Here is a 19,354-nt window from a genome sequence, read left to right on the forward strand (position 1 = left end):
GGGCTTGTACTTTTTTCACCTTGATTCTGTGCTGCATTGTATGTTATTACATTTATAATTAACTTTATTGTGAACCTATACAGTTATTGCAGGACACTATCTGAACTGTCAGCTCCCCCCAGTATCTGGGCCATCTGTGTTTGCTCACAGGTGTAGCCCAGCTGGGCTCTTCGGCTGACATTTTTGTAGTGTGCTCCTATGTGCTTATGTGATGTGAGGACGCCACCTGTTGGCACTCACTTTCTAGCTTTGCGGTTTTAAACTATTTCTATTGTGATTATATCAATAAAATTTATACATCTTTTGCAACTAAGTCGTTGTACAGATTTTTCCTTTTTTCTCTTTTTTCCCTGTCCCGGTCCACCACGGTTCCACCGAGCCATCTTTTCGGCTCCTGCAGGCTAAGGCCACCATTTGCCTCCTAGCCAAGGTACCAGGGCTCCGACCCCGGCACCCGTCAGACTCCTTCACTCCACTCCTCTCTACTCAACTCCCCAACTACTGATTAACTTGCGTTTTCCCACCTCAGGTTTTCTGAACTCCTCGGTGGAAGTGGCCAACCGCCTGGCTCTGCCCCCTGGTGTGCCCATCAAGTCCTGAGGGGGGTGACTAGGGTTTAAAGTTTGGCTGATGACACCTTATTGGGGGACAGGTGTAATGCGTGAGTCTACCTGTGACTACCTGGCTAGTCCATGGCGTCACACCAGCACCAGCCACGGCCACACAACAGCCTCTATATCACCACTGACATCATTGACGGCCAATCAGCAGCCGCCACATCACCGCTGACGTCATTGACGGTTAATAAGCGGTCGCCGCGTTATCGGTGACGTCCGCAACGGCCAATGGTGACGTCACGTAGTGGGAATCCTGCACTTAGAGCCTGGAGAGGAAGTGGGAACTGGCGCATGCGCGGTAGGGCATGACTCAAGACCCTGGACACCTGACACCTATCAGCCAGGCGCCTAAAGCGACAGACAGGTGGCGCTGAGGAGTCAGCCGACCCTAATGCAGGGGATGAGGACGGGACAGGGGCAATTTGAGACTCGGGGGAACCCCGAACCGTAACATATACCTTTATAAAATCTCCCACTATGTTTGCTATTTCTTGGGTTTAGTCCGATGGATGTCCTATTTTGAGTCTCCAGTTCCTCCTTTCGTCGCTGACAAACATGTTGGGTTTCTTCCATTTTCTTATAATAGCGGCAACAGTTTTTGCCTTCTTGCCAGGCTGCTTGCAAATTGTCCTGTAACCCATCCTAGCCTTGTGCAGATCTACAATTTTGTCCCTGGTGTCCTTAGACAGCACTTTGGTCTTGGAGAGCTTGGACTGAGATTGATTGAGTGTGTAGACAGGTGTCTTTTATGCAGGTAACGGGTTCAAACAGGTGCAATTAATACAGTGCAAAGTAGGAGGGCTTCGTAAAGAAAAACAGGTTTATGAGAGCCAGTATTCTTGGTGGTTGGTAGGTGATCAAATAATTATTTCGTGCAATACAATGCAAATTAATTATTTAAAAATCATACAATGTGATGTTCTGGTTTTTTTTTATTTTGTCTGTCACAGCTGAAGTGTACCTATGTTAAAAATGACAGAACTCTCCATTCTCTGTAGGTTGGAAAACTTGCAAAATCGGCAGTGTATTAACTACTTATTTTCCCCACTGTATATGTGGACAAGTGGGAATAAGATTTACATCTTAGATCTGTGTTTTCAGTGGCTCCATCAGGGCTTTTGTTCTAACCCCCACAAAATGGGATTACCACATATGCACAGAGAGAACCACAGTATACTGTTTTGTACATCCTTTTTGACCCTTAACGCCTAGTTCAGGCTAGCAACAAAATGTAGTCTACCACTTTTTGCTGCCCACCTACAAAATGTGCATACGGACGAAAATTATATACTGACAGTACACTGTGGCTCCATCTGCATCATTATAGTTAATGGCCCAGTCAGTGCATATGTCCAAATTCCCATTTTATGGGGATTAGGACATAAGCCCTGATGAAGGGCTGTTGTGTGGTCAACATAGCCTTAGGGCGGCTTTGCACACTACGACATCGCAGGTGTGATGTCGGTGGGGTCAAATCGAAAGTGACGCACATCCGGCGTCACTTGCGATGTCGTAGTGTGTAAATTCTAGATGATACGATTAACGAGCGCAAAAGCGTCGTTATCGTATCATCGGTGTATTCTCCGACATTTCCATAATGCCAGTGCAGAGACAGGTACGATGTAGTTCCTCGTTCCTGCGGCAGCACAAATCGCTGTGTGTAAAGCCGCAGGAGCGAGGAACATCTCCTACATGCCTCCCGGCTGCAATGAGAAGGAAGGAGGTGGGCGGGATGTTTACATCCTGCTCATCTCCGCCCCTCCGCCGCTATTGGCCGCCTGCCGTGTGACGTCGCTATGAGGACGTCACACGGCGGGTCGCCGGCCAGAGCGACGGTCGCAGGGCAGGTGAGTGCATGTGAAGCTACCATAGCGATAATCCAGAAAAAGGGAGGAATTCCAGGGCACTACTCAGTATTCAACAAGCCTATTTGTCCATTACAAAGAAAGTCCTGTATTCAGAGGCTGGAAGCAAACACCGGGGTGCTTATATCAATAGATAACAAATCTTGCAATGCAAAGTAGAAAAAGTATAGCACTCACCGGTTAAATTGCTGTGCAGAAAAACTGTTTATTTAAACAGCGGAGGTTACATGTGCGGAGAGGGCTGGTGGGGGGGAGTGTGCGCTGTAGCAGACGACGGCCGTTTCGCACCTGTCCGGTGCTTCAGCTGGTCTACCGTTGCGATAATGTTCGCTACGCCTGCTATCACAAGATATCACTGCTGCGACGGGGGCGGGCACTATCGCACTCGACATCGCAGCATCGGCTTGTGATGTCATAATGTGCAAAGCCCGCCTTAGGGTAAAGTTTTCTTATGAGTAGAGATGAGCGAACCGGTCCCGGTTCGGCTCGAGGCCGGTTCGCCGAACGGGGGTCCCGTTCGAGTTCGGTTCGTCGAACGTTCGACGAACGGAACTCGAACGTATAGGCTATAATGGGAGGCAATCACAAACACATAAAAATGCATTATAAATGTACACAAACAGTTAATAAACATTGCCATAACACTTACCGGTCCTCGCGATCCCTTCTGCACTCTGTCTCCTGCCGCCATTCCATCCGATGATCGCTGAATCCTCCCGGTGACCTGCACTGCCAGCAGAGAAGCAGGACCTATCGTGACGTCAAAATAGCCATGTGACCAGTCACGTGGCTATTATCTCATTGGCTACAGACTGGTCACATGACTATGACACGTCATGTAGGACCTGCGAGTGCATCTCTCCGGTACACGGTGCACATATGTGTATCGCCGTGTACCGGCGACATGCTCTAGCACACGGTCGACTCCCCGTTCCGTTAGGGACCGGCTGACACAGCCGGTCATTAACGGAGATCACCGTTGCCATAGCAACGCAGTTAGCGGTGACGTCACCGCTAACCGCGGCTCCGGGAGCACCGTTGCTATGGTAACGCGTCTGTCAGCGTTACCGCTAGCAGCCAGCAGTGATCACTCACGGAGTGAAGGCTGCACGCTGCTTCCCGATTGTAGTGAGCATTGTAGTTAGGATGGAGGTTCCCCAGCCCCAAGTGATGCCCCTCACTACAATCGTCACTACTACTACACTAGAAAGAAAGAAGACAGAAGAGCAGGATCGTGGAGGGCTGACAGGGGTAATAAAGATGGAGTCTCTAATGTGTCTGTGTATTTATTTCTATTAAAGTATTTTTTCTCTGTGTGGTGTCTTTTTTTAACCCTTTATTGGAGATTCTTAATGGCCGGGTCAAACGTGCCTGACATTAAGAATCTCTGGCTTAATACTGGCTGGTAAAACAAAGCCAGTATTAACTCATGATTACCCAACAAGCCACCCGGCTCCAGGGCTGTTGGAAGAGTTGGATACAGCGCCAGATGATGGCGCTTCTATGAGAGCGCCATTTTCTGGGACGGCTGCGGACTGAAATCCGCAGCAGAGGCGCCCACAAACCTCGGGCTAACCTGTGCTGCGGATTCCAATCCCCAGCTGCCTAGTTGTACCCGGCTGGACACAAAAATAGGGCGAAGCCCACGTCATTTGTTTTTTAATTATTTCATGAAATAAGTGAAATAATTAAAAAAAACGGGCTTCCCTATATTTTTGGTTCCCAGCCGGGTACAAATAGGCAACTGGGGGTTGGAGGCAGCCCGTGGCTGCCAGCTGTACCTGGCTAGCATACAAAAATATGGCGAAGCCCACGTCATTTTTTTGGTGGGCAAAAAACTTCTGCATACAGTCCTGGATGGAGTATGCTGAGCCTTGTAGTTCTGCAGCTGCTGTCTGCTCTTCTCCATACAGACAGACAGCAGCTGCAGAACTACAAGGCTCAGCATACTCCATCCAGGACTGTATGCAGAAGTTTTTTGCCCCCTGAAAAAATTATGTGGCTTCGCCATATTTTTGTATGCTAGCCAGGTACAGCAGGCAGGTACGGCTGCCCCCAACCCCCAGTTGCCTATTTGTACCCGGCTGGGAACCAAAAATAAAGGGAAGCCCTTTTTTTATTATTTCATGAATTTCATGAAATAATTAGAAAATAAATGACGTAGGCTTTGCCCCATTTTTGTGTCCAGCCAGGTACAACTAGGCAGCTGGGATTGGAATCCGCACCACCGGTTGGCCTGAGCTTTCTGGGCCCCACTGCTGCGAATTGCAGTCTGCAGCCACCTCAGAAAATGGCATTTTCATAGAAGCGCCATCTTCTGGCGCTGTATCCAACTCTTCCAGCACCTGCCTGCTATACCTGGCTAGCATACAAAAATATGGCGAAGCTCACGTCCTTTTTTTGTAGCTTTTTGGCAAAAAAAAAAAAAATGCTTCCCTGGATTTTCCATTGCCAGTGAAGGTAACACCAAGCAGTGGGGGTTAGCAGCCAGTAGCTGCTTGGATTACCCTTAGCTAGCAATACAAAAAATGCAGTGGGAGCTAACATATATTTTTTTTAATTATTTATTTAAATAACTAAAAATAAAATGGGCTTCCCTGTATTTTGATTGCTGGACATCACAGTGCTGTAAAAATAAATCTTTAAAAAAATGACGTAGCGCTCCGCGGTATTTTTGATTCTCAGCGCAGATAAAGCAGACAGCTATGGGTTGCCACCCCCATCTGCCTGCCGTTACCTTGGTTGGCAATCAAAATACAGGGAAGCCCATTAATTTTTTCTATTTAAAAAATAGTTAAAAAAAAAAAATTACGTTGGGTCCCCCCATTTTTGATAGCCAGCTAGGGTAAAGCAGACGGCTGTAGCCTGAAAACCACAGCTGGCAGCTTTACCGTGGTTGGGGATCCAATGTGGAGGTCCCCTCAGGCTCTTTTTTATAATTCTTTTATAAATATTAATAATTACACAATAAAAGTAGGGGACCCCCCAAATTGGATCACCAGCCAAGGTAAAGCGGACAGCTGTGGTCTGGTATTCTCAGGGTGGGAAGGTCCATAGTTATTGGGCCTTCACAGCCTAAAAATAGCAGGCCGCAGGCACCCCAGACGTGGCGCATCCACTAGATGCGCCAATCCTGGCGCTTCACCCCAGCTCATCCCGTGCCCTGGTGCAGTGGCAAACGGGGTAATAAATCGGGTTGATACTAGCTGTAAAGTCACCTGAGATCAAGCCCAGCAGTTTGTGATGTCATGGCGTCTATTAGATACCCAACATCATAAACTGTCAGTACTAACAAAAACAAAAAATCGACAAAAGAAATTTATTTGAAAAAACAGTCCCCAAAACATTTCCTCTTTCACCAATTTATTGTAAGAAAAAAAATAAAGGGGTCCCACGACGACTCTGGACCGTCTAGAATATGGGGGGGAGACACTCAGGGAACGTATCCCCCATTTTCTAGGAGTGCGGACCCTTCATGTGAGGAGTGTGGGTGCAATGAATCTGCACTCACTCTCCCCGGGTCCACAGCAGCAGAGTCCATGTCGTAATGGTTGCTACCAAAGCTGCAATGCCCTGCTCATGAGGTAAGGGCATGCCTAATCAGGAGAACTACTGTAGAGGAAGCTCTGCTCACTGGTATATAGGTGCTCAGAGGTAATAATAGATAAAATTAGTGAGTAACCTCGGCACTCTATATCTCCCAGACTAAGTCAGTAAGTCACAACGGATAGTAATGCAAAATCACTCTTTATTGGTCCGTATTAAGAAAATTTTTTTTTCATAAGCATATATGTTTTTGTCCAAAACAAGTTACAAATGACGTTTCGGCCTGAGCCTTCGTCAGATTGGACTTATCTGCATGTAATCATGAAAAATGACAATAATCAGTATCACATAAGAGTGAGAGAACAATAACATAAAGTCGAACAATGTAGAGGTACAATTGGGATGCAGCAAAAAAATTGCAACACAGCAAGAAATGAAACACATGATACAAATGTCATAATACAGTACAAGGACAATATAGTAATGACAAATATGGGGTCAGAGTAGGCTTAGACAGCTCTGGTACGAAAAAGATGTCAATCATGAAGTAACATGTGCAGTAGGTGTAGAGCTACACTATGCATGGCAGAGCTAATGGGTAGACCGACCATAGAAAAAGTAGAGAAAAAGTGGAGAAAAAGTGGAGAATAAGTGGAACATAAGAGGAGAAAAAGTGGAGAAAAAGTGGAGAAAAAAGTGGAGAAAAAGTGGAGAAAAAGTGGAGAAAACGTGGAGAAAAAGTGGAGAAAAAGTGGAGATTAAGAGGAGAAAAAGTGGAGAAAAAAGTGGAGAAAAAGTGGAGAAAAAGTGGAGCATAAGTGGAGAAAAAGTGGAGAAAAAGTGGAGAAAAAGTGGAGCATAAGAGGAGAAAAAGTGGAGAAAAAAGTGGAGAAAAAGTGGAGAAAAAGTGGAGCATAAGAGGAGAAAAAGTGGAGAAAAAGTGGAGAAAAAGTGGAGCATAAGAGGAGAAAAAGTGGAGATTAAGAGGAGAAAAAGTGGAGAAAAAGTGGAGCATAAGAGGAGAAAAAGTGGAGAAAAAGTGGAGAAAAAGTGGAGAAAAAGTGGAGAAAAAGTGGAGAAAAAGTGGAGCATAAGAGGAGAAAAAGTGGAGATTAAGAGGAGAAAAAGTGGAGAAAAAGTGGAGAAAAAGTGGAGCATAAGAGGAGAAAAAGTGGAGAAAAAAGTGGAGAAAAAGTGGAGAAAAAGTGGAGAAAAAGTGGAGATTAAGAGGAGAAAAAGTGGAGCATAAGAGGAGAAAAAGTGGAGAAAAAAGTGGAGAAAAAGTGGAGAAAGTGGAGAAAAAAATGGAGAAAAAGTGGAGAAAAAGTGGAGAAAAAGTGGAGAATAAGAGGAGAAAAAGTGGAGAAAAAGTGGAGAATAAGAGGAGAAAAAGTGGAGAATAAGTGGAGAAAAAAATGGAGAAAAAGTGGAGAAAAAGTGGAGAAAAAGTGGAGCATAAGAGGAGAAAAAGTGGAGAAAAAGTGGAGAAAAAGTGGAGAAAAAGTGGAGCATAAGAGGAGAAAAAGTGGAGAAAAAAGTGGAGAAAAAGTGGAGAAAAAGTGGAGCATAAGAGGAGAAAAAGTGGAGAAAAAGTGGAGAAAAAGTGGAGCATAAGAGGAGAAAAAGTGGAGAAAAAGTGGAGAAAAAGTGGAGCATAAGAGGAGAAAAAGTGGAGAAAAAGTGGAGAAAAAAGTGGAGAAAAAGTGGAGAAAAAGTGGAGAAAAAGTGGAGAAAAAGTGGAGATTAAGAGGAGAAAAATTGGAGAAAAAGTGGAGAAAAAGTGGAGCATAAGAGGAGAAAAAGTGGAGAAAAAAGTGGAGAAAACGTGGAGAAAACGTGGAGAAAAAGTGGAGAAAAAGTGGAGAAAAAGTGGAGCATAAGAGGAGAAAAAGTGGAGAAAAAGTGGAGAAAAAAGTGGAGAAAAAGTGGAGAAAAAGTGGAGAAAAAGTGGAGAAAAAGTGGAGAAAAAGTGGAGCATAAGAGGAGAAAAAGTGGAGAAAAAGTGGAGAAAAAGTGGAGAAAAAGTGGAGCATAAGAGGAGAAAAAGTGGAGAAAAAGTGGAGAAAAAAGTGGAGAAAAAGTGGAGAAAAAGTGGAGAAAAAGTGGAGAAAAAGTGGAGAAAAAGTGGAGATTAAGAGGAGAAAAAGTGGAGAAAAAGTGGAGCATAAGAGGAGAAAAAGTGGAGAAAAAAGTGGAGAAAACGTGGAGAAAACGTGGAGAAAAAGTGGAGAAAAAGTGGAGAAAAAGTGGAGCATAGGAGGAGAAAAAGTGGAGAAAAAAGTGGAGAAAACGTGGAGAAAAAGTGGAGAAAAAGTGGAGAAAAAGTGGAGCATAAGAGGAGAAAAAGTGGAGATTAAGAGGAGAAAAAGTGGAGAAAAAGTGGAGAAAAAGTGGAGAAAAAGTGGAGAAAAAGTGGAGAAAAAGTGGAGCATAAGAGGAGAAAAAGTGGAGAAAAAAGTGGAGAAAAAGTGGAGAAAAAGTGGAGAAAAAGTGGAGATTAAGAGGAGAAAAAGTGGAGCATAAGAGGAGAAAAAGTGGAGAAAAAAGTGGAGAAAAAGTGGAGAAAGTGGAGAAAAAAATGGAGAAAAAGTGGAGAAAAAGTGGAGAAAAAGTGGAGAATAAGAGGAGAAAAAGTGGAGAAAAAGTGGAGAAAAAGTGGAGAATAAGAGGAGAAAAAGTGGAGAATAAGTGGAGAAAAAAATGGAGAAAAAGTGGAGAAAAAGTGGAGAGAAAGTGGAGAAAAAAATGGAGAAAAAGTGGAACACCCTTTGGTACCTTTCATGTGGCACTAAGGGGTGCTTAGCTTTGTATTTAGCCAAAAAAATGAAAAAAAAAATGACATAGGGTTCCCCCTACTTTTGTAGCCAGCTAGGGTAAAGCAGACGGCTGCAGCCTGCAGACCACAGCTGGCAACCTCACCTTGGCTGGTAATCCAAAACTGAGGGCACCCCACGCTGTTATTTTAAATTAAATAAATAATTGAAAAAAAAAACACGTAGGGGTCCCCCAAAATTGGATCACCAGCCAAGGTAAAGCAGACAGCTGGGGCCTGATATTCTCAGACTAGGGAGGTCCATGGTTATTGGAATCTCCCCAGCCTAAAAATAGCAGGCCGCAGCCGCCCCAGAAGTGGCGCATCCATTAGATGCGCCAATCCTGGTGCTTCGCCCCAGCTCATCCCGCGCCCTGGTGCGGTGGCAAACGGGGTAATATTTGGGGTTAATACCAGATGTGTAATGTCACCTGGCATCAAGCCCTGGGGTTGGTGAGGTCAGGCGTCTATCAGATACCCGACATCACCAACCCAGTCAGTAATAAAAAAAAAATACACGACAAACACATTTTTATTTGAAAAAACACTCCCCAAAACATTCCCTCTTTAACCAATTTATTAGATTGAAAAACAAATCCAGGTCTGGTGTAATCCAAGGGGTTGCCATGACGATGCACACTGTCCCAGTCAATGAAGAGCAGGATGTTCCCCATTGGCTGGGAGAGCAGTGCAGTGACCTGAGCTAACATCAATGGGTCAGCCCAGGTCACTGCAGGGGGGTGACAAGTGCTGCTGTCAGTGAGGTACATTACCTGCGCTGATCTCCAGCACACTGACAGCCCCTGTCACTGAGCTCAATGACCGCCCGGCGCCTTCACACCAAGTATCGCGAGAGGTCCGTGACGTCACCGCTAGTCAGTCTCGGGTCGGAAGCGATAGGTGATGTGACAAGCGGCGGCCATGGAGGACAGTGACAGCGCTGAGGTCGGGATGGCGGGACTTCATCACCGCAGGTAAGCCGAGCGAGCGAGCGAGCGAGCGGGCGGGCGGGCGGGCGGGGGGGGGGGGGGGGGATGTGGATGTGTGTGTGTGTGTTTGTGTATGTGTATGTATGTGTACATGCCGCGGGCAGGAGGGGGTGGAGCGAGCTGAGCGGGAAAGTGTGGGCTTCCTGCACGTAACTAAGATAAACATCGGGTTACTAACCAAAGCGCTTTGCTTGGATACCCGATGTTTATCTTGGTTACCAGCTTGTGGCAGGCTGCCAGCGATGGCTCCTGCTCACTGTAGCTGTAAAAAACCCTGCTTTTTGCTGCTAGAACCGTTCTCGAACGTATCTAGAACTATCGAGCTTTTAGCAAAAAGCTCGAGTTCTAGTTCGATCTCGAACAGCCCAAAAATCACTCGAACCTAGAACTGGAGAACCACGAACCACGAACCGCGCTCAACTCTACTTATGAGCAAAATACATAGAAAGAGGATGAGTATTGTAGTAGTGATCCCTGTAAAAGGATTAGATATGCTATGGGGAAAATTATGATCATAAGTGTATTACAGATATTTACAAAATATATTCTTAGTCTATAAAGAGGGAAAGATAAGTTTTCTGTACCTCACAAATAAAGAGCAAAACAACTGCACATAAAGTATCATGATGAAACCGTTGTGCTATTTCTTCAAGAATATCAAGACACGACAAAATAAATACCTTGTGTTTGCTTCAGGGGCAGACAGAACGCTGGCTCTTTATTGATGGAATGCCGCAGAACAGATGCACTAAGTCGATGCATGGTCTGTTCTTGATCTGAAATATGTAAGAAAGAAAAGGATGGAATATTTTTTATACTTCAATGTCAAATTCAAGGAAATAAATTCACTGATGGCTGAAATGTGATCAAAGGCCTTTTCTAATGAAAGTACTTCACGGATGAATGTTCTTCAAAGTACACTCTCAAATAGGAGGTGACAGCATCTCCCTTCCCTTTCTTTTCTCTTTGCATTTTTAATCATGTTGCTTGTCATGCCTGTGATAATTTGAGGTTTTAACCTGGAAATCATACTAAACACCCATACTACAAATTACAAAAGTAATCACATGGCATGGAAAATATTAAACAACTAAAATGGCATAATTAAAAAGGAAGCAGAACTTTCACATTAGAAATCCATTCACGATAAATGCTGCATACAAATATTTTTTTTTTAACGTCTATTCAACTATTAACCTTTAATGTGCATTTTTTTAGCACAGGGGGCTAAGTAATTTTCTCAAGTAAATCCATTTTTAGGCAACTTTTGGCAGCTGGCAGATTTTCTGTGCCTTAGCTTTGGGTAACAGCTATTATATGAAATAGCACAGAATGATTTTGTGCAAAGTATGTACTAGGTCACTGAAATCAAAAGCAAGAGTATGCTATGCCTAAACCCAGTGAATACCGTATAATAATGCTCCACTCTCTGCTGCTTCATTACATCCATGGTTGCTGCATTATGCAGTGTCTGCTGTTATTCAAGAGAGTCGGAGGGTCAAGAAGGTCGGGAAAAAACTATCATCTGATTTCATCTCCCTAAATTATGATTGAAGGCTGCAGCATATTACAGGATATAGGAAAGTGGGAGGAATCCATGAAGTTAGGTTAGGGTTACGGTTTTTGCTATGCTGCATTCTTTCTAGGTTTTCACAATGCTGTATTCATTCTCAAACAGTATAATATTTTGTGTATAACTAGCTCAATAGACCTGAAGTCATGATTTTCTGCCAAGGGGTAGACACTTAGAGCAAAGAGCCTCCTTTACGAGAAGTGTATATGAACCACTTCCCTCTTAGAGAAAGCTGAGAACTCTTACCTCCATTGGTCCCACTGAGAATGTATGGATGGAAGGTGTGCATGCTGGACCACAGCTCTATTCTGATAAAGCTCTTTAGAGCCCTGTTGTCAGGATTATTAGGGGTCACAGTGGTTGGATTCCCAACCCACATGAATGGAGAATTACCTCATTTCTTGGCACAAATCATTTAACTTCTAAGCTCCAGAGGTTAGATTAGGGCTAGATACTGGTTAGGGCCAGATATTTTTAAAAATGCAGTTGTAAAGGGCCCCTACCTCTTGTGATCCCCTGTTCAACTGCACAGACTATATATCCGTCCTTGATGCTCTACTCAACTAGAAAAGCATATATTAAGCCTCTTTTACATCATGTATATGAAATCTTGTACATCAAATATCAGATCAAATCAAACAGGCAGAATTCAATGTCCCATTATATAGGGTTTTTCAGAGATAGATATACACTAAAATGTATTATCACATAATTACACTTAATAAAAAAGGAATAATTAGAGTAATAAGTACTATATAATGTACTTTACTCTGAACTGGAGGATATGTTACAGATGCACCGTATGTAACATGAGGCAGGCTCACACAGTGGAGGTGGATCCTCTAAGCCCGTTGGTCCAAGTGGAAATGCAAGCACTGGAAATGTTGGTTAAATAATATCCAGAAATCACATACAGAATAATGACAGGTAACAAAGACACTGAACAGAAACGGACTAATGGCCTGAAGAGCTAAATCAGATGGCAACGTTGCATAAGCTAGTGGGAGATAAGGCAGTAGCTCAGATTCAAAGCAGAAATATAGAAGACTGTAAACAGGATTGCCGGAGGCCACTGGCAGAAAGTTAGCATAAATAGCACAGTTAAAGATGACTGCAGACTAGTAACAGGATTCCTGGAAACTGTTAGCAAACAGGTAGCAGAGCTGCTGATGTGTGTGGACAGGTAACAGAATGACTGAAGATCACAGCAGAAAGGAAGCATAATTACTGACTGGATGCAGAAGGCAGATGCAGAAGTCAGGAGTAGCAAGAAAGTCTGACAACCTCAGAAGCCGCACAACACCGAAGTCAGACATGAGACAGAATGTCCAAGATCCAGGGCGGGTTGCAGACAGGACTACGGAGTTCACAGAAGCTAAGCTGTAGCACAACAAATTGACTCCAGCTCAGTCCCTCAGAACTCACTTAAACAAAGTCTGCTCCATCAATACCAGGAAACAGGTGTGAGTCTAAAAATCCCTTGGATAGGCCAAGGCAGTTCATCAAATAGAAACACGCCAAGCTACTTGGAAAACTTGACAAACAGTGTAGCCCAAAGCAGGGAAAGATGCGTTACACCTTAAAGGGGCTCTCTGAGAATGAGAAAAAATGGCATCCTTAGGATAATTGAAACTGTAGCCTATCTTGATCATGTGTCAGTGCGGGCTGTAGGCTGAAGATATTTAGATCCCTAGACTGCTGTGTCATACCTCAGTCAGGCTGTCGTAAGTTAAGAGATATATATTTTCCTCAGTTAGCACAATGGAGTAATCTCCAGGATCTCCAGGTTCATTCTCCTAAATGTTTATTTGTTTTCAGGTTGAGTGCAGTCAGCCTCCTGGCACTGTTATAAAGCTGTCAGACTGATGGAGGAGGGGGGATGGAGCTGCAGATTTCCTCTTTAGGCACAAAATGGGTTTAAATATTTCTTCGCACATCACATCCAGCAGCTGACTGAGGTATGTGATACAGTTCTTGAAAGTTGATCACAGGAGCTGTATATCTTCAATAAACAGCCCATACTGAAATGTATTTTATTTCATTTGCGGAGAACCAATTTAATGTAAAAATAGTATTCAAATATATTCCACACTTATTCTATTAATTTATTTAGCATTTGCATCATATTATTGTCATAGACCTACGCAGAACGTATAAATACCATTGTCTGCTCTGTCAAAAAAGTAGATGGCAGTGCAAGTATAAAAGATCCTAAGGCTGCGTTACATTTCAGTTTCAAAGATCACAGTAAAACCATGTGAAGGCAGCTTTTTAGTCTATTTTATTTTTTCTAACTACCTTTTTTTCTCTAGAAACATTACACTGTAGTGATATAGGCATGATTTTTATACGCTGCAAACTTTCTAAAACTGCATTTTCTTTTGTTGTTTTTGCTGTTATATCAAAGTAGTTTTAATAAAAAACAAGACTACAGGAATGACTCACTTGAATGAATTTCTACAGATTTTTTCATTTTTTACATAACAAGGGCACTAGTCAGGCAGAAGAACATGATCAATGTATTCTTTAATCAGTCTGGAATTGTAAGCACAAAACACAGAGTGTACCTTGTAGATAAATACAAGAGAAAAATAGACATTAAGTCGATTCTACATTCAAAATGTTCTAGAATGAACAATGTCTAATCCTTTCGCTGCCATTTACTCTTATTTAGCTCTCAAAAAGCTGACACAAAAATAACCAATGCAATTTTCTCAGCAAACTGAAATCAATGCATCCAGCTCTATTCTCAAGCATCTAACTCAATATTTGTTCGCATGGAGATCTCATTCATTTATTTATTTTACTTACTTATATAGCGCCATTAATTTCCAAAGTGTTTTATGGACATCATCATCATCATTAACAATGTCCCTATTGGGGCTAACAATTAAAGATGAGCGAACAATTGGAAGTTCAATTCGCTGGCAGCAAACAAACCGAACCTCCATGTGTCCGAACTTGGTCCGAGGAGGTTCGGAAACACTGATTGGCAGTTTGAGTCTCCGCCCACATACAGCCAGCCATAAGCAGATTACTTCCGGGGGAGAGTAGGTGACCATGCAGTTGTTACCCCCAGTATGCGCCATTCAAACACTGTAAGAGGCTCGCACATGGCTGAGCACTAAGCGTACCTGAGCACAGTGTTGCTCATGTGAGTTAAGTTCACATGTAAAGCATCCAAACTCCGAACCCGAACCCTGTTTTTTAAGGGCCTGTGCTCACTGGGAAATTTTCTTTTCTTAAGAAAAATCCGCACCCTATGGCAGAATTCCGCACCCGCGGCAAAAGCCGTAGTAAAAATGCACCTGCAATTTTACCACGGTTTGTGGTGGTTTTGCCTCGGGTTGGTCGCTGCGTTTTTTTTACCATGACAAAAACCACAGGTATCTGTGGAAAAGAAGTGACATGCTACTTCTTTTTTGCTGCAGAAAAGCTGAAGAAATTCTGCAACAAAACCTATAGAAAAAAAACGCAGTGTGTGCACAGCATTTTTGTTTTCCCATAGATTTTGCTGGGGAAGGACTGCAGAAAGGTTATGAACAAAAACCGCACCTTATCTGCAGCAAAAAACACGGCAAATCCACGGCAAAAAATGCAGTGTGCACACAAGACCTAAGTTGGTGTCCAGTTCGAAAATCAAACTTCAGGTTCGCTCATCTCTACTCACAATCTAAATTCCCTATCAGTTAGCCTTTGTTATAGCAAAACTAAGTTTTCCAAGTCGCACAACCAATTGTGATATCATTACATGTGGGTTTTTTTTTCTATAGGAATGTAGATTTATCTAGTTGGGAGCGTTTAAGAAAACTAGTGCAAATTAAAACTGGATGACGTGTAGCTGCCTGAGTATGTGTAAACTTCTCCATGTTTAGTTACAAGTGAAACGGTTTTGGTACCGTGTTAGCCAGTTGAAAAATTATTGAATGTTCTCAGTGAGAGGAACATACCATGCCTGATGAAGGGACCTGAGATGTCTCGAAAGCTTGCTTTGTAACATCACTTTATTTTATTTTAGTTAGCCATTAAAAGGTATCACAAGAATATAATTTTGTTCCTCTCACTGAGAACATTCAATAACTTCTCCACGTTAATGTTATACAGAGTCTTTACATTCAAAGGGTTATTCCCATCTGCAAGATCCTATCCAACCAGTAGTGGGTATAATTATAATAATATTAGCAAATACCTCCAGTTAGAAATGTAGCATAGTTCTCCGGATTCACTATGTATCAGACCTCATGTGCAGGGCATTATAGTGACAGTTATTTGCTAGTAATAATAATATTTATTCACTTATATAGCGCTATTAATTCCACAGCGCTTTACATACATTGGCAACACTGTCCCCATTGGGGCTCACAATCTAAATTCCCTATCAGTATGTTTTTGGAGTGCGGGAGGAAACTGGAGTACCCGGAGGAAACCCACGCAAACACGGGGAGAACATACAAACTCCTTGCAGATGTTGTCCTTAGTGGGACTAGAACCCAGGACCCCAGCACTGCAGGGCTGCAGTGCTAACCACTGGGCCATGGTTGTAACCATGGATAACTGAGGTCCTGCAATGCCCTGAACATGAGGTAAGCAACATAGTGAATAAGAAAAACTATACTACATTTCTAATTGGAGTAATTTGCAATTATTATTATTATTATTATTATTAATAATAATAAACCTACTGCATATTGGGATAGCATCTTGGAGATGGAAGTTACCCGTTAAAGTGTGCTTTTTAAGTAGTTTGATATATAAAAGTTCATGCTTTTAGGTTTTGCTTGATCCAGGGAAAACTTTAAAGTTGAGAGAAAAAAAGAAAAGAAAAAGTCTTTTAGTTGCTGCATACCGAAGCTTTCACAGTTATAGTCTAAAGTGCCCCATTCTCCGGCAGACAGACTGTACTTCACTAACTGATTTTTTTTATTATTAATTTCTAGTAATGAAAAATTCATAAAAAATGTTTTTACACTGATGTTCTTGAATATTTAAAACTTTTTATAAAAATATGACTGGACAGGATAACTAGACAGTCTGAATGAAATGCTGTATATGTTACTTCATAGCGTTCATATAGTGGCTACTGAGCTCCACATTCATCGACGGTAATATCTCAGGATAAAACTAAGTAATATGTTAATCTTAATCTCAATTTTCACGTAATAAAACACAAGATACTTAGCCTAATATGTAATATGGTCATTGTTTTTTTTACAATGACATTTTACTAAAAAATTACATTTTGGATGAATGATGGTGCAATATTGGAATTATACGCAAACACAAATTTTAGAGATTGAAGAAGATTGCATCAGTCACAGAAGACTGACATGCTCTCTGATGAGACTGCATGGGTTTCATCATAATGCCTTGAAGCTATTGCATCACATGGTACAGCACAGGCAACGACTATCATAGCTCGAATAGAAGCCTAAGCAGGAATCTGGAAAATCAGCTGACATTTTAAGGTGATTTTTGATTTTCGACAAGTAAGAGAACATCATAACTCAGCACTAGAGACAGGAATACATTCTCTAAAGCATTGGAAAAGTACTCCAGTCAATAATGGAATAAGTGCAAGAAGATGAGTAGTAGTGCGATTCAGAGTTGTAATAAAAGGGAGATAGCAAGGCTAAGGACACACGGCAAGTAAAATGGAGCGAGTGGAATGCAATAAGAAAAAACATTCCACTCAGACCAATGTTACTCTATGGGGCACCTCCAATGTGCGATTTTTTTCTCAGCCCTAATTGGACTGAGAAAACAATCACAGTATGCTCTGGGTGGAATCTGATTTGTTTTCACTCAAACCCATACAAGTCTATGAGTGCGAGAGAAACATCGCACTGCACTTGCATTACACCAAAGTGCAGTGCGATATACGCATCAGCTGACTATGGAGGATATGGGGGATTGGTCCCTCCCTCTCCTTCACAGCTGTGCTACGATCATAGGGTCACATCACAGTATAGTGACACTTGGCTCACACTCGCAGCAGAGAGGGAGATGGGGGTCATTAGCATAACGCATCTGATGCTCTCGCATTGGATGCTAAATGCCCGTGTGCCCTTAGCAAAATAGGGCAGTTGGCAGCAGCAGTGTCAGTGTAATTAATTACTGATATGATGTATCTGGCATCATATCTGCTGTATTTATATTGAAATTACACACATTTTCCATACTTGTTGCAGTAAAAGAGCAGTATAATATTAGGGGTGTCAAACTCATGGCCCGCAGACTAAAGGCCACTTTACACGCAGAGATAAATCTTTGGCAGATCTGTGGTTGCAGTGAAATCATGGACATATTGTTCCATTTGTACACAGCCACAAACCTGGCACTGATTGTCCACAATTTCACTGCAACCACAGATCTGCCGCAGATTTATCTCTGTGTGTAAAGTGGCCTTAAATCCAGTCTGCTGCATCATTTAATGTGTCCAATAAGCTTTCTTGCCAGTAAACCTTGGGTGCTTTTCTCTGCTGTCCATAGAATCTAGCAGAAAAAAACAGTATTCCTGTGGTTTTTGTTTTTTTAAATATTCTGCAAAACTGTAGTGTGCATGCGCTAAAGAGGCTGACATACGTAGCACGAATGGTATATGCTAGAAGGTGATGTCTCCTGGTAGATGTGACATAACTTCCGTCACCTGTTGTCAGCGTCACTTCCGGTCTGAAGCACAGGGCATTATTCAACACAGTGTCTGCAACTCAGAAAAGATGTGATGTGCATTCACTAATTTTAGCCCTTGTGTGATTTGGGAAGGGCAATACTGCTGTGGATGTGCCTGGGGTGGAGTTTAGGGGGGTCTTTAATGCCGGGGGGATACTTGTGATGGAATTTTGGGGGCTATAATACAGGGGAATGCCTTTCATGCGATTTGTGGGGTCTATAATGCGAGTCATTTGTGGGGTCTCTAATGTGATGGGACACCTGTGGTGGGTTATGGGTGGTGTAGAATGCTGGGGGGATGCCTTTGGTGGGCCTTTAAGGGTCTATAATGCTAGGGGGACACCTGTGTTGGGATTTGGAAAGGCTTGTGCAATGTTGTAGGGATGTCTGTTGTAGGTTTTTTTGGTCTAAAATGCTGTGGGTATGCCTGTGGTAACATTTTGAGGGTCTATGATGGCTGAGGTGGGATTTCGGGTGTGTGCGATGTGGGGGGAAGCTTTTGATGGTATTTTTGGGAGTGTGCCATTATGGAGGGATGCCTGTGGTGTGTTTTTAGGGTGCATATGATGCTGGAGAATGACTGATGGGAGTTTGGGGGGGTGAATAATGGGGTAGGTGGGTTTTGGCGGTGTGTACAACACTGGCAGATGCTGTGGTGGGAGTTTGCGGGTGTGTGATACTGGGGGCGGCCTGTGTGGGATTTGGGGGGTGTACAGTGCTGGGAAGATGCCCATGGTCGGATTTTGGGGTCTATTATGCTGTGAGGATGCCTGCGGTGGGATTTGGGACTATGAGGTGTGTGCAATGATGGGGGGAAGCTTGTGGTGCGATTTACACTCCAGGGACAGCAACTTTAGCACTACAACCCAGGGATAGTTCCCTTAGCTCTACAACTAAGGGACAGCGCTGTAGCCCTACAATCCAGGGACAGCGCCCTTAGCCCTACAAGCCAGGGACTGCGCACTTAGCCCTAAAACCCAGGGACAGCACTCTTAGCCCTACAACTCAGGGACAGCGCCATTAGCCCTGCAACACAGAAACAGCGCCATTAGCCCTACAATCCAAGGATAGCACCCTTCGCCCTACAAGCTAGGATCAGCTCTTGGATATTCCTACTACCTATGGACAGCTCTTGGACAGCCTTACTACCCTAGCTATAGTACCAAGGGACAGCTGTCATACAGTCCTGCTACCCAGGGGCAGCTGCCATATAGCCCTCCTACTCAGGGATAGATGTAGCATAGCCCTACTACCCAAGGACAACTGTCACATAGTCCTACTAC

The 19,354-nt window shown here is 43.2% G+C and overlaps 1 protein-coding gene across 1 annotated transcript in view; it reads right to left on the bottom strand.

Moving 5' to 3' along the window:
- The window catches only part of CFAP47 (cilia and flagella associated protein 47), a 1,094,449-nt gene that overhangs the window by 151,545 nt on the left and 923,550 nt on the right, over positions 1-19,354 (bottom strand). Inside the window, 1 exon segment of the mRNA XM_075333814.1 lies at positions 10,510-10,605. Coding sequence (XP_075189929.1) covers positions 10,510-10,605 — 96 coding nt within the window.

Source organism: Anomaloglossus baeobatrachus, chromosome 2, assembly GCF_048569485.1.
Source record: "Anomaloglossus baeobatrachus isolate aAnoBae1 chromosome 2, aAnoBae1.hap1, whole genome shotgun sequence".
Classification (NCBI taxonomy): domain Eukaryota; kingdom Metazoa; phylum Chordata; class Amphibia; order Anura; family Aromobatidae; genus Anomaloglossus; species Anomaloglossus baeobatrachus.